This window comes from Chelonia mydas, chromosome 8, assembly GCF_015237465.2.
Source record: "Chelonia mydas isolate rCheMyd1 chromosome 8, rCheMyd1.pri.v2, whole genome shotgun sequence".
NCBI lineage: Eukaryota > Metazoa > Chordata > Testudines > Cheloniidae > Chelonia > Chelonia mydas.
The window spans coordinates 69,133,378-69,149,316 of NC_057854.1; the positions used below are offsets into that span (position 1 = coordinate 69,133,378).

The 15,939-nt window shown below is 39.4% G+C and overlaps 1 protein-coding gene across 4 annotated transcripts in view; it reads left to right on the forward strand.

Moving 5' to 3' along the window:
* The window catches only part of CDC14A (cell division cycle 14A), a 113,074-nt gene that overhangs the window by 79,546 nt on the left and 17,589 nt on the right, over positions 1 to 15,939 (forward strand). For all 4 annotated transcript variants that reach the window (XM_007062612.4, XM_043520729.1, XM_043520728.1 and 1 more), the window contains 2 exons: positions 8,268 to 8,427; positions 14,555 to 14,670. In XM_007062612.4, coding sequence (XP_007062674.1) covers positions 8,268 to 8,427; positions 14,555 to 14,670 — 276 coding nt within the window. The remainder of the gene's footprint in view (positions 1 to 8,267; positions 8,428 to 14,554; positions 14,671 to 15,939) is intronic.

Below are 15,939 nucleotides of genomic sequence, written 5' to 3' on the forward strand. Positions count from 1 at the left end.
TGGCTGGTCCCGCCCCATCTGCAGCTGGACCTCCACCCCTTCCACTCCCCGGCGTCTGGGGTATGCATCGGCCAGGCCAACCCCCTCCCGCACACGCTGCCGCCAAACAGCTGATGGGGGTAGGCAGGAGGTGCTGGGGGGTGAGGGAGAGGAACTGATTGGCGGGAGACACTGGAGGGGGAGGAGGAGATTTATTAATTTTCTGTGGATGCGCCAGCCCCAGAGCACCCACGGAGTCAGTGCCTATGCATAGAGATTAAAAAATGACTAGTCCAAGGTCGCACAAGAGAAACCTGTGCCAAAATTTGAATTGAAGATTCATATCTTTAATATCTATTGTTGCAGAATAATAGTATTATTTGAGAAATACATTGTTCTGGAGTAGTGTAAATGTGGTGTTTGAGAAATAATTAACTTCATCAAGATTGATTATAAAATGAAAATATGAAAACTTAAAGCACATACATGTCTTGTTTCAGAAGCTTCTAAAGGACAGTAGAACAGTGACGGCCAAAGTGGTGGTCATCTTTATTTTAAAAAAATGCTTGAGTGTAGTGTTGCTTAGCAATGCCCAAAGCATCTTTGATGTATTCAGGTTCAAATAAAGCCTAGAGCTGTGGCAGATTGAGATTTTGGCCTGAGAAAAAGAAATATGTTACTTTATTATCTTTACCTTAAGTTTGGTACCAATGGCTAGATTTGGGTCACAAATCTATATATTTAGTGTCTGATTTATAAAACCTTTTCTGTTTTAAAAAAAACACACATATTCAATGAGTCCTGTGGAGGTGCCAATCTAGTCTGATGCCCCCGACTGTCAGCTTTCTCTTGGCAGTAAGACAGAGGGTTGTCTGGAAAGATAAGTGAAAGCGCTGGATTCACTACCTCCTAGCCTGCTGGGGTCCCAGCACCAGCCACTCGCTCTGCCCTCCTCCACTCTCTACATCTCACTCATGCCCTGATTTAGTTAGGGCCGAAGGTTCTCCCCTTACTCCCTCCGCCCCAAAGGGAGCAACAGCCTAGCCTGTATTCAGCAGCTCCCTCTGGGGAGGGGCCCTCTCCCTGGAATAGGAAGGGGGCTTTGCATGTGTGTCACAGATTGTGCTAAAGTAACATTTATTTCAACAAATGTAAATACAACAGTCTCAAATTAGCCTATTACTCAGAGCGTTACTATTCACTCAATTGGACTTACATGCTGTGACATAACTCTTGTTCTGCAGCACTCCAATGTGGGAAATTGCAGATTTTACTGTAAAATGCAGGGAAATTTTAAAATGGAGTTATAAATTTTTTAACCTTTCTCTACATTTTTCAGGTTTTTGTGCTGTAGATTTTTGTATTGGCAACACAAAACTTAATTTTAGAAGTTGTTAGAACAGAGCTCAAGGTTTTATTACCTGGGGACAGTTAAGGCTTTTGGCACCTGAGAAAACATGGAAGGTGGTTTGGGGTTGTGCTTGTGTTAAAATGTGAAGCAGTAAAATAAGTAACAGATTTGCTATTTAAAATATCATTAGTATTCAGAGTGAACAACACATATAGATAAACGGAGCAACTCATGCTTGTCTTAGAGTTGCTGCTTTGGGCTGTAAGCAGCCCGAGAAAACAATTCTGCATTGATTTGCACATTGTTCTCATCTGAAAAGTTATCTTCCCAAACATGAGAGCTAGAAGCACAATTATATGTATAATTATATATAAAATACACAAAGCCCTCTTATAAATTATCTTAAACTTCATGAGCAACATGATTTCAGTTTTTACTTGTTATTGAAGCGATGGCAGGATTCCTCTACAGCTCCATCTCCTATATTGGCTGTTTTCGTTTTAAAAATTCCCATCATGTTCTTCCGAGTTAACTTGGCTGACAGCAGCAGCTGTGTAATCTCAGATCATTCTTAAGTATACTGGATATTGACTTTCCTCACTCTGTGTAGGAACACTTTTTCAACTATCTAATCCTGCTATATTTACTGATTATCTGACCTCCCAGTGGGAGCTTTTCTCTGAGGCAATGCATGCACATAATCCAATCTCTTTTTGGTTTATTGCTATAGTGTCACACTTTTTTCCCCTCTAACAGAGGTGTTATTATCTTATACTTCTGATGGGGAAAGAAGGCTAATAGAGAAGATTCGAGAAATAGATTATTGTTCCTTTTAAAAAATGTAAAAAACTAAATTTGGAGCTAAAAAGATTTATTCATAGTGAGATTTATGTGTTTATGCTCCCACTTTTATGAATATTTGGAGCCAAAAGAGAGAGAGCACCTCAGGTAATTAGTTCACACATGCTGGCAAACATGCAAATATTTGCTATGTGTGGTAATAAAGCATGTATTCAGTGTATATATCAGGAGGTACAAATTCATCATCCTAAACCAGTCAACCAGACTTTCTTTCTCTTCTGCAACAATCATGTAAAAGCATATTATTTGAAATTATATTGACATAGGCCTGTCTTTATCACTGACTTTATTGCTACACTATATTCATCTTTTAAGCTTATACAAAGGAATATATGTTTTATGACGAATGAAAGGTTTCCAGTTCACTTCTGCATATGCTTTTGTGATGGTCACTCATCTTTGGGACTTAGGCAATGGTTTTCATGTGTACAATAAAAAGCTATTTAGTTTCACTGAGGAAAATGGAGGAGGTAGGAGGAAATGCATTGCTTCAGTTTCCTACTGCTTTTCTGAGCAGCAAAGTGTCAAGAAAATCAACTTGATAGTAATTTTGTGAAAACTGTTTACCATAATCTGTGCCACAGTGTACTGTACTGGTGAGAGGAGTGAACTTTCAAATGATCTGTACTGCCACTTTTATTAGGCTATGTAAGTTTGCTTTCAAAATTTAGAGTTAATGGACAGCACTAAAAACAGTGTGTTCCAACCTCTGCTTTACATGTAACATACTTTGAATGAAGAGAGTAAAGACTATCACTGTAACAAGGCACATGCTTGCATCCCAATAAGCTTGTTACAGTCCTTGGGCCCTGTAAGCAGAGACCTGGGGTTGGAAAGGAACTGGAAAAGAGCTCTCTGCACCTGCCAGGCAGAAGGCTTGAGGCAGGGGACACCTGCAGGGCGCAGGAGCTGGCTGGGGAAGGCTATGAAGAAGGGCTGTAAGGACTTTGAAGCCCTAGAGACAAGGGCTAAGACAAGACCCTGATGGGTGGTGAGACAGGTTGCTTTTTTGTTTTGCATTTTATTATTTATAAAGACCTGGGAAGAGAACAGATGCTGAATTGTTTGAAGCATGATTTTCCTCCCTAGCTAGCAGAACAGTCCTTCCACTTACAACCACACTTTATAATAGATTTCCAGATCTTGTAAAGAAAAAGATAAAGTAAATTTCTGCTGCACAGCTTCTGTCCTCATTCATCAGTAATAGGTAATCCCTCTGACCTGCACAGTGTAGAAGCAATTCAGTGTTGTTGCTGGAACTTCCAGCAACTAAGCCCCACTGTTCAACTCAGGCCACCAAAATTCTATCTCTGGCAGCAGAACAAGCTGGCAGTTCAGTTTTGTTTCATAACTTTAATTTTTATTCATTTTCATGCAGTAGCAACTTCATTTCAGCTTCTAGCTCCTCCCACTCTCTCTGCTGAGCTGAAGGATCACTGGAGCATTGATGCTCTACCCCTCTGGTTCCTCCAGTGCAGCGGCACCTCTTAGCAAGCTCCCTCTGCCCCCATCACAGTAGCAAAGAAACCCTGCACTCATTGAGCCAAGTCTAAGATGCTATATTTATAAAGTGATTTTTCAGGAGCCTCACTGGATGAGCCGGGCATGGTGCTTTGAATCAGATTGGCATGCCCTCTCCTCTCTCCCTCCTTCTACCACCCCCAAACCATAACTCTGCTGTAGGAAGGCTCATTGAGGAGCATGAGGGTTTCCAAGGAGAGAAGAACCCTCCCAGCCTGCTCCAGGAATAAATCTTGCAAACCCCAGAGGCTTCAGATCCAAAAATAGAAAAGCAAGCGTAGTCTTTGTAAGGCATCATTTCATTTTGTTAATGAGCAAGTGGAGTAAATATCAGGGTTTAAACCCATTCTTCTTTGCCTTTACACCCAGATGTAGTGTTTGCTGGGACTTTTCAGTTCTCTGTAAAGTTCCTTCACTGTGCTTGGTATTGGTCCCATCTTCACCCTGCAGCATATGTAGACATGCAGAGAAGCCTGTTACTCCTGAGAAGCCCTACCTCAGGCTGCAACATAGTAGATATTGTGCCTTTCTAGCTTTTAGCCCATGAACCCTGGCTCTCTCAAGGAAAGGGTCTCAGATTTCAGACAGCAGTGTAATAAAAATTTTGCCTGTTTCTTGTTTACTTCCTGCAGACCCTCACTTTGACAGGGAAAGGGAATCAGAATCTGAAGAGTAGCAAGAGGTCTCTCTCTGTCCCTCCCCATCTTCATGAGCTGGCTCCACATTAGATTAGAAGGAGCACTTTAGGTAGTCTGTACTTACAGCAGAAGTACATTCCATATGCAGCTACATCATCCTAGAATTACAGGGACGTAAGAGAGAAATCCCTTCCCATGTTCAAACTGGCTCCTGATTTTCTGACCCCTAAAGCCTTGACTGGTACTAGGTTTCTTCTGAAGTACTCAGATATCCGCTGGCCATCCTGGGGAAGCAAACAGGTGTCCTTTCAGGCTCCTTGGTCTTTCTAACAGATTATTCTCACAATCAAGCTATTTGTCCCAAAAAAAACCCTGCATGACTATCACAGGACAGGAAACCACTAGCTTGCAAGGAGTTCATCAATATTAATTATAATAAAATATCTATTTTCCCCTTCAATCATAATTCGGTAGAGGGTTTTCCACATGTACCATCTTTGAGGACATCGTAACGTCCAAATGGGGGCTTTCAGTTTAACATTTGGTTTTAGCCAAAATGTTATATTACAAAAAAATAGAAATTGCGTAAGTTTTAGGAGCCTAACATTGGCAGAGCAGTAGCCCCACCAATGAAAAGATGTCACACCCTCAGAAAGAGGATTTCCATTCAAAAAATCCCATAAACTGTAAGGGTGAGGAAGACTGCATAGAAATTTCAAAACCTAAATTGTAGGCATTCAGACCAAAAATATTCCCTATACTTAGTAAGGAACATCTCTTTGGTGGCAAGCAAGTGGTTTGTTTGTTTCAGGGTAGGATCCTTGCTTTCAGTGTGAAAGTTTTCAAGTTCACATTCTGGTCAGATCTTTTGTAACAGCATGCAGACTATTCTTTTTTGGTATTTTTTTTTTCTGAGTTTTGAAGTCATGTATGGCAAGAACAGTGGCTCCAAAATCAGTAGCTACAAGGAATAATTTTACCACCTTTGTAGATTTTTGCAAATCTTTACAACTTCACTGTCAGGAAGTGACTGATGCAATGGTCATCCTTACCAGTTATCTCTAGCAGCTAGGATTGTTGGCACTATGCATTGATATCATTCCCGAAGCAGGACTTCACAGAATGTTCCTCCAAAAAGTCTTTCTGAGGGCATGGACCCACTTGTTGTATGCAGTACAAAAATAAGCATCATTCATGGTACATATCTGAATGTCCCCTTTTAGGCAGGTAAATACAGACAATATACTGAAAGACAACCCAGTTTTCACTCTGCATCTTTGCGTGCTCATTGTGGAAGCAAGCCACACAAAGTGAGGAGTTTACGTGGAAGATTAGATGGTCCTGGGGTTATGATCCCTCACTTAGAAAAAAGAAAGCATCCAGCTCTCTCTCCAGCTCTGACTGTCTGCTGTACAAATTTCCAAAATCTAAGGCTACCGTATCCTTTTACTTCAGCTCTATCAATTGCATGTCTGAGCAAAAAATATAAGAATACCCATACAAGATTGACCACTGTGGTCCATTGAGTCCAGTGTTCTGTCTCACAGTAGTCAGAGTAGCAGCAGCTTCAGAAGAAGGTGCATCAAACCCTGTAGTGGGTTTTATGGGATAAATTTCCTAAAGGGGAAGTTTTGTCTACCCTCCTGTAGGTTAGAGATTAGCTTGCGCCCTGAAACCTGAACCCCTTCCGAAATCGGTGAATAACCAGAGGTCAGACCTTTTCTGAAGTAATGGAAATAATTCCCAAGGCAGAGAAGAATCTGCTGTCTTTAAACATAGAGAGATGAAGTTTCATCCTCCTAGACCACCACTTGCCTAAAAGGCAGTTGTTTGGACTTGCTAGGCAGCCAAAGAAGCAACAAAAGATCAGACCTCTTAAAGCAAGGATGTCTTCTTTGTCCAGACCTGGACCACTCACAGTTAACAGCCTAGTGTTGAAGGAAAAGTGTAGTTCAGGAGTTCTCCATTAACCTCATTGATATATTTTGGGCTCAAGACAGAACTCAATTAGGAATAAGCATTGGTCTTGTCCAATTCAGTTTCTGGTATGAGGACAAACCATTTCTTTGGGGCAGGGATGGTCTCTGTTATATTTTTACACTGCCCAGAACAACTGGAACCAGCCTGTAGATGTTTGTTACACAGATTTAATAATCACAAAGTTTACCACAGCAGAGACACTGGAGTTTCCCCAGGATAGTAGGTCTCACCAGAGAAAAGTAGGTAACAACCCTACCAGCATTCTTTATTCAGGTATATTACCCTCTCCAACTGATGTTGAGATTAAACAAGAACAGATTAGACAAGCCTGTGGGTGGTTTTTCTAGTTGCCATCACAAGAACCCACACTCCTTTTGTCATAAAGAAAAGATTATTCTTATAGCTCCAGAAACCTTTCTGCCCAACGTAGGTTCCTCTTACCACAATTCCTGGGAAGTATGACTTTGTTCCAGTCCTCAGCACTTCTTTGGCACAAATAGGCATTCCTGGAGTTGTAAAGATACCTCTCAAGCATTCTTATGGGAAGAAAGTGTCTGAGCCTTACCTGAGGAAGAAAGTCAAAGGTTTCCATTCCTCTGCAGAAGGCATCCTTTGGTAGGAAGTTGCTACTGTGTTCCCAAATAGTTCCTTAAATTACAGAGCTTTTGCTTTATATTGGGAGGCACAGTTTAATTTTTGCTTATTCTACTATAATGAATAACACTCTGCTTATCTACTCCCCACCTGCCCTCCATGCTTCTGTGAATCATTGTTCACTACTTCCCATTTCTTATGAATGATGAGAGAACCTATACAGCAGTATGAGAAATTTCTTACCTGATCATTTTCTTTGATAATAGATTCCATCTTCATTCAACCACCTTGGAAGTCTGGTAAATGACTAAAACACAATTTGTAACAAAGTGAATATTTTCTCTAAAGGGAGACTTAAAAATGTAATTGCCTGTTAATATAATTTCAAGTTGTTGTCTTAATGCTAATATTCAGATCCTGGAGTGTTTCTATAGCTTTGGAAAAACTCTTCTGGTAGCCTGAGTTGAACCACGGGGCTTAGTCTTTGCACCTTGTTGGACTACCTGCAAATTCCACAGGCAAGAGGCATTACCCATTTGTTATGAATGAGGAGAGATGTTCCTAACAGACACGTGTTACTAAAAATTCTTTCATTCCTCTCTCTACTCTCCATTATTACTACTAATATGAAACACAGTAGTGTCTGACAGCATTTGTGCATACACACAGCAAAAACAGTTTTTGTCCTAAAGAACTTCCAGTTTAATCTATCTCCAGTTTGCAAGCTCACCCATCCCATAAATGGGTGGCACAGTGGATAAATGCTACTCTTTTTTTTTTTTTTTTTCCCCCTCCCCCATGCACCGAAAAATCATCTGCCCATTCCTTCCATTCCTGGAGCTGATATTCTTGTCTTGGTTCTCTTTACCGTACTTCTGTACTTCCCCCAATCTCCTGCATAACTCAGCCGTGGTTTTGCTACTTATGATTAATCCACACCTCCCAAACTCATGCCAGTAATACAACATACAACACCCCGTTGTCATGCGTTGTGTGTGGGGCTTTAACATATTGTTCCAAAATGACTGAGTTCTACAGTACGTTTGTTTTTCTGATTCAGATAAGCTTCTTTTAAACAAAATCCTGAAGTATTTTAGAGCAAGCGACAGCTGGAAAATATATATCTGATGCACAAAACCATACAGGGATTCATATCTGATCTATGACTTTTTTTAAATTTACCACTGAAGAAGAGATGTATACATTTATTATACGATGTATTTATGAGGCGATATAAAAGACAAAATATTCTCAGTTGATGGTTTGGCATGTTTCTCTCTCCAGTTTTGTTTGCATGAAAATTTGTGGTTGATACTAATTGGTTGTGGTTTAATATTAAACAGGAAGCAAGCAGTATTGTGGATCCAAGGAGACTTCTGCCGATCCAAACAAAAACAACGATCAGCTGATGATGGAACTGTGAATAAAATTCTTTCTAGCTTGGATGACCTTTCAGTCAGTGGGAGTTTTAGTAAAGTACAAAACTTAGATCCATGTGGGGAGGTAAGCATTCACTGGAAGAACCGTACACCAGCGGGGAGAGCTCATAACTTTTACCCAATTTTAGTGCTTCTTTCCATAATATAGTGCCTGTTATAAAAATCACATGTGAATGCAAGAAGAAAATAGATCTTTTTAAATTTATACATATTAAATGAAGACAGGAAAAATAAAAAGAATGAAGAATGTCTTGGTGTATACTAATAATAATGAAAAAGAAGAGCAGAAAACAACCAAAATGATAAAACAGCCATCAGTGATGGAAAAAATAGAATTCAAAATGAATGTAGATTCTAAGGAAAAAATGTTTGGGCAACATGAATATTTATGATAAACATCACAAAAGTGAAACTTAAAGCTTATTTGTTATCTATTTCAAAATGTAAATTCAAGATTAGCATCTTGATCGGACAGGATGATAATAGCTATTATTGGTAAATTATGTTGGCTGAAAGAATATGGCAGCTACCTGATATTTAGTATTTTGAGGAAAGAAAAGCAGCTAAACAAAAAACCAAACCCTGGCCACTACCCACTGAAATGGAAGATGGCATGCCTTGTGTGACTCTTTGACAACTCCATTGATTCAGTCATCCTGGTTTTCCAGTCAGTTCTATTGAAACCAGGTCCAGTTTCAGTATAATTCTGGATTTATCCTATCACCTAGGCTGTCCCAATAGTGCTTTTTGCTGCAAGGTAGCACTTCATTGCCTCCCCCAATCTCTTGGGTAGCTGCAGTTCTCATCTCCACTGGCTAATTTTCAAGTACTTAGCAAGGAGTGTAAGTGAATCTCCGCTGTGATGAGAATCACAAAAAGTACACAGAGGTGTGGAGACATTTCCTCTTTGGTCAGCTGTCCTTAGTATAGCAAAATAGGCATTAAACATCTCAGTCTTCTGGATGTCATCAGTTATTAGCTCTCCTTCCAGCTAAGCAGAAGACCTATGCTTTCCCTCATATTTCTCTTGCTCCTAGTGTATTTATAGAGCCTCTTTTCCTTGCCTTTTATGTCCCTTACTAGGTTTAAATCATTTTTTGCCTCAGGCTTTCTGATTTTGTCCCTACGTGCTTGTGCAATTCTTTTGTACTCCTTAGCAATTTATCCATTTCCACTTTTTATAGGATTCCTTCTTAATTTTTCAGGTCATTACATTGCTCCTGATCTTCCTGTCTTTCCTTTGTATCGGGATAGTTTGCTGTTACACCTTTAATATTGTCTCTTTCAGAAACTGTCAGCTCTTCTGAACTCCTTTTTGTCTTTTGAGAATGGGTCACTCTGAGTATACAACAGTGGTATATTCTGTATTCTATTCTGGCAACTATTTGTGTCCAATTGTCATATAGTTTATTGCTTAGGATCTGTGAAGATCCTAACTGTCTAGTTTTCTGGGAGAGTGCATTTCTTGTTTTCTGCTGCGGCTTTTAGGATCAACGGGGTTGATGTTGTAGTCTGCTAACTGGAACTAAGCATGTAGTTGTCAGACCATTCTTAATTGAGGGGTTTTTTTGCTGGAGGAATTCATTCCCTCTATTAGTTCCCAAGGGCCAGTGTTTGCTGTCCTTTTGGGAGTCGTTTCAGGACCTACTTGTTCACAAAGGCCTTTGATCAACCATCTTGGCAAGTGTATAGTTTAAACTCTCTGACTATTTGTGATTTGGAGTCTTGTTACAGAGTTCATATGCTAAGAAATAATCACATCATTAAAATGAAAAAATTGTTAAAATACTGTCCCCATCACAATTTTTCGTCTTTGTTGACCCTCCAGCACTTTGTTTCTGATGGTTGTGACTTCATCTGGTTAAAGAATACAAACCTAGAAATGGAAATGGCTTAGGATTGTCTCAGATTTTGTTTGCAGTTGTTGTAGACATTCACTTTTAACAGATATTGTTTACAAGTTTTTTCAGAAAAAATCTTTGCCAGTTTCTTTACTAGCTCAGCTTAATTGATGCAGACATGAAAGCAATGAGACACGTGCCAGAGTATGGTTACATGCAGAGGCCACAGCTTTGTTAATCTATTAATCAATGAGAAAGCACTCCTCAAAATACCCAACTGGGTTGTTCCAGGGTGAAATTGAACTGGGCACCAGTGACTCTGGGTTTTACAAACCTGCAGTGCCCCCTTTATACCTTCAGGCCTGCCCAGGGACCCTGGCATGAAGCCAGAATCCCAGCCCATTTCCCTCATACATACTGGAGGTCGGAAAGATGAGAGATGGGGAGCCCCAGGCTGCATGAGACATGGAGGCATACCACCTTGTGCAATGTGATGCTTGAGGCCTGTACCCAAGTAGCCCATTGGGTTACTGGGACCTTGCATTGGGTCCTTTTCTTAACCCAGTCACCATACTGGAATCCACCGGAATTGCAACAAGTGTAATGTAAACCAGACTCTTGGATGTTGGATGGAAGATGAAATGGTTTCCATAGCCATTTGCCAATTTTTGCTATGTGGGAAACATCCCTTCCAGACCTCAAATAAAATTTGATGATCAGCATAGCCCTCAGCATCATAAGAGGTATACCATGTCATATAAGATGGGAGGGGGTGGCGTTAAAACAAAGCAAAAATGGCTACCAGCCAGCAAGTGGGCAGAAACAAATACCTCCATTTTTTCTTCCCAGTCCTTGCAGGTAGTAACCAATGAATGACCCCAGTCATCTATGGCAGCTGGAGCATGTGGGACAGGCTTAGAGCCCAGACTCGGTTAGAAATCAGGTGGATTGGGATCTTAGACACCGAAGCATTAACCCTATCACCTGCGTTATTCACGGAATAGTTAACGTTCTTCAGTATTTCCTTTCTGTAAATATTTCTTTATTGAAATAATTATAAAAGGAGTATCGATTCGTGCTTTGCTTAGCCAGATTTCTGTTTTACAGTGTTTCATTTTCAACCTTTTTTTTTTTTTTTTTTTTTTTTGAGATTTTTAATTTTGATGTAAAACAAAATAAAATTCTGAATCAAGTTATGTAGGTGGTGTTTTGGGTGGAAGGAATTGTTTTAACTTCTGTATTAAATTTGAAAAAAAAATCTATTTGGATATTTTTGAGTTGTAAAAGTTATTTTTAAACAATAAAGAGAATGTATTTTTAGGATGCTGTTTGTTCTTTCTATAATGTAAATTGGTTTAGGCTTTCTATAAAAACTTGGTTATGACAGTACATAATTAAGTTGTTTTTTTACTGTATTTTTAAGGAGTTAAATTACTGAAGTTTAAAATCGGGTAATTTAGATTTTCCCCACCCATAAATATTTCTAAGAATTCTTGCAATGTTAAATGCATGGCTTTTGAAGCAATTTTAATCTTATCTGGCTAAGGACCGTTAAAAATATAAACTGTGTCTAAGTAGCCATTCAGCGTAATGTAGTCAGTCCAATTTAAATGCAAGATCCCATGGTAGGTCTGGTATTCTTCATGACAGCTGTATTCAGAGCTTGTATCGGAGAACAGTGAGAGGTGGCATTAATCAGTGGTGAAGCTGTTCACATGCTGCTTGTTACCAAGTTCTTTTGAAAATAATAATTATTGATTATATCTGCCACAACTTTAGAAAAGAGCAAACTCTCTGGGAACTTGGAACCATCCACACTTTTTCTTCTCTTGTTTAGTTTAATGTCTCCTAATTATTATAGTGTAAAATTTCCATATTTTTTTCCTATTAAAATTGTAGGTTAAGGCACTTGAATCTTTACTTCTCTTGCTTTTCCTATTATGCTATTTACCAAAAGTTTTTTGGTATCATACTTTTTATTTTGTGGGAAATACATAACCCAAGCTATACAGAGGATCTTGCGTCTGAAATACCCTAACTTGTACTACTTTATTTTTTATTAAATTCAAAGTTCAGTGGAAGATAATCTGTAGCTTCTTAGATTCCTCAGTATGGATCTGATCCTGCTCCCACTGAAGTCCTTTGATTGATTGATTGATTTATTTATTTATATATATATGCGCTATGAAGTTCACTATTGTACACTTAAAGCTGTTAAGTGCTTTCTTAACACTTTTTTTTATTGGTAAATGACCCAATACTAAGATATTTCAGAAATGTGCTCTATTTTGTAGTATAACATGTTTTGGCATTCACTTGAATATTCCTTTTGCCTTAATGACCTATAGCAGACTTTTGAGAAACACGTGTCTTAGTTGAATTTTTCTGAGGCAATGAATATTTTAAAGTGCTCGGAGTTCAAAAGGCTTTTTTAATCCTGCTGATAAACAGTGGGGGTACATTCCTAATTTAGAATACTATTCCCTTTTTTATTCTTGTGTTTTCCTTGATATTGGTTTTTAATAGCAGAGCAGAACTCTTCCAAAACTGCATTGTTCGAAAGCAGTGGTTCCCAAACTTGTTCCTCCGCTTGTGCAGGGAAAGCCCCTGGCAGGCTGGGCTGGTTTGTTTACCTGCTGTGTCCACAGGTTCGGCCATTGCGACTCCCAGTGGCCGCAGTTCACTGCTCCAGGCCAATGGGAGCTGCTGGAAGCGGTGCGGGCCGAGGGACGTACTGGCCGCTGCTTCCAGCAGCTCCCATTGGCCAGGAGCAGCGAACCGTGGGATCAGCCAAATCTGCGGACGCGGCAGGTAAACTAACCGGCCCAGCCCGCCAGGGGCTTTCCCTGCACAAGCGGCAGAACAAGTTTGGGAACCACTACCCTAAAGATCTTGAAAGTTTCTTTTTCCTCACTTCTCACACTCCCTTGCTAGAGAAATTAATCTTTTCAGACGCTTGCCTCACAATCCACAGCACAAGAATTTATCCATTTATTTTATTTGGTGTTAATCTGAAGGCTCTGCTCTTGATCTTAAGTCAAAGTGTAAGAATAAGGAGAATAAGTAAGAATAAGAAGAAGCTTTTGTTAGCCTGACAGTAGAGATCTGAATTAGGGTTCCTGGGTTCCATAACAACTGAAATATCAGTTACAAAATATTTCCTATTTTATTTCCAGTGTTTTATGTCACTTGTCTCCGACTCAGTACATAATTAAGACTAGATCCTATAAATGCATCCATGTGGCTGCATGCTTACATACTGCCCCATTGAAGTCAGTAGCAGTGTGCCTATATTAAGTGAATTTATTTCAGTGCTTAACCACTCTGACAGGAAGTTTTTCCTAATGTCCAACGTAAACCACCCTTGCTGCAATTTAAGCCCATTGCTTCTTGTCCTATCCCAAGGAGAACAATTTTTCTCTCTCCTCCTTGTAACAACCTTTTATGTACTTGAAAAGTGTTACCATGTCCCCTTCCAGTCTTCTCTTCTCCAGACTAAACAAACCCAATTTTTTCAATCTTCCCTTATAGGTCATGTTTTCTAGACCTTTAATCATTTGTATTGCTCTTCTCTGGATTTTCTCCAGTTTATCCACATCTTTCTTGAAATGTGTCACCCAGAACTGGACACAATACTCCAGTTGAGGTCTAACCAGCACGGAGTAGAGCGGAAGAATTACTTCTTGTCTTGCTTATAACACTCTTGCTAATACATTCCAGAATGATTGCTTTTTTTGTAATGATGTTACACTGTTGACTCATATTTAACTTATGATCCACTCGGACCCCCAGATCCCTTTATGCAGTACTCCTTCCTAGGCAGTCGTTTCCCATTTGTATTCTGTGCAACTGATTGTTCCTTACTAAGTGGAGTACTTTGCATTTGTCCTTATTGAATTTCATCCTGTTTATTTCACGCCGTTTCTCCAGTTTGTCCAGATAATTTTTAATTTTAATCCTATCCTCCAAAGCACTTGCAACCCCTCCCATCTTGGTATCATCTACAAAGTTTATAAATGTACTCTCCATGCCATTATCTAAATCATTTATGAAGATATTGAAGAGAACTTGGACCCAGAACTGATAACTGCAGCACCCCACTCGATGCGCCCTTGCAGCTTGACTCTGAATCACTGATAATTACTCTCTAAGAATGATTTTCCAACCAGTTATGCACCCACCTTACAGTAGCTCAGTCTAGGTAGTATTTCCCTAGTTTGTTTATAATTGCACTATCTGACCCTTAAATTGTGGTCTCTGCAAAGCAGAAGTAATCTTTGAGGCACTGAAATTAGATCATTGTTCTAAAGATTTTGTATTTTTATTAGAGTGCATCTTCCTTTGTTTTAGAATGACTTTGAAGACAATGCAGAGTTGGAATCTAAGAACGGCATGACACAGGGAGACAAACTTCGTGCCTTAAAAAGTCAGAGACAGCCGCGATCTGCTACAACTGGCGCTCTTAGGTAATCCTCTTCCCACTTTTTGTATTATTAAATTCAGTGTGTACTAATTCTTTATGGCAAACATATGCTCGTGTGTTTGTTTTATAATTCTGACACTTACAAATTATGGTATGTAGACCTTTTCATTTTTAGATCTCTTTACAAACATTAATACTGCCAACTTTTCAATGAGTTAGGTAGGCGCTCAAATGGGGAATCAGGAACTGAGAGGTTAAATGACTCGCCTAAGACTACAGAAGTGGTTAGTCTTAGAGCTGGTATTAGGGTACCCTAGGTGCTATGGTAATACACAAAACAACAAACAAATACTAATAATTAGAACTCAAATTTCTAGCTCCTAGTCCTGTGCTTAGTCCACCTACTACCACACCACTTTCTACCTGCTATAAACGTTAAATTTATAGAGGGTTTGTTGTTAGTTTAAAGTTCACTGCTTTCCACCAGAAATAGTTTGCACAATCTTAAGCTTTCTTCTTCAAAGGTTCTTCAGACTTAGGTCTTCGTCAAGTTTGTTCACACCACCCTTCAAAATCTGAAGAGGCAGCATGTGCTAATATCAAACAAAACCAACCTTCAAGATTGGTTAATGTTAGCCATTGATATTGTTGCCGTTTGTCTGGACTGCATTTGTGGTAGCCAGATACTGCTTTGTGGTGTAAAAGCTTTCATAACTGTAACAACTTACTGATGCAATTTAATATGTGCATACAGCATTGTAATTAGCCAAGTAAAAGGCCAGTGCCCACATTTCAAGAAGGGGGAACTCATTTTAGCTAAAGGGGAGTAGTCTAATGGAAGTTCTCTTTGCAGACACACAGGAGAAAATGGATTTCAGTTTCCTGTCTCCTGTTACGAACTGGGAGGTAGTACCCTTTCACCCTTGGAAAGATGTTTTGTATTTCTCAACAGCGACGCCTAAGGAGTTGTGGCAAGCACCATACTAAGTGCCACATATTGTCCCTCAGCAAGTGCGTAGAGTTGCTTCCTGATATGTGGACAGTTAAAGCAGATAAAAATGGTGGGAGTCCTAAAAGCTAAGAGAGATGCAGAACTGGAGAAACTTTAGAGAGGGTAGTATTATCAAGCAAGGATATTTAATTTAAAATAAAACTTGCATTCCAAAGGAGAGAATTATTCTCTCTGCCACTGCAGCGGTAAAGAGATTTGTATTATGTCTGAGCCTTAATTAGTTATGCTAGAAGTATTCTAAGACAGAACTGAATATAATATGGACATATATATTGTTCTATTCCTTTCCATGTCTGTATT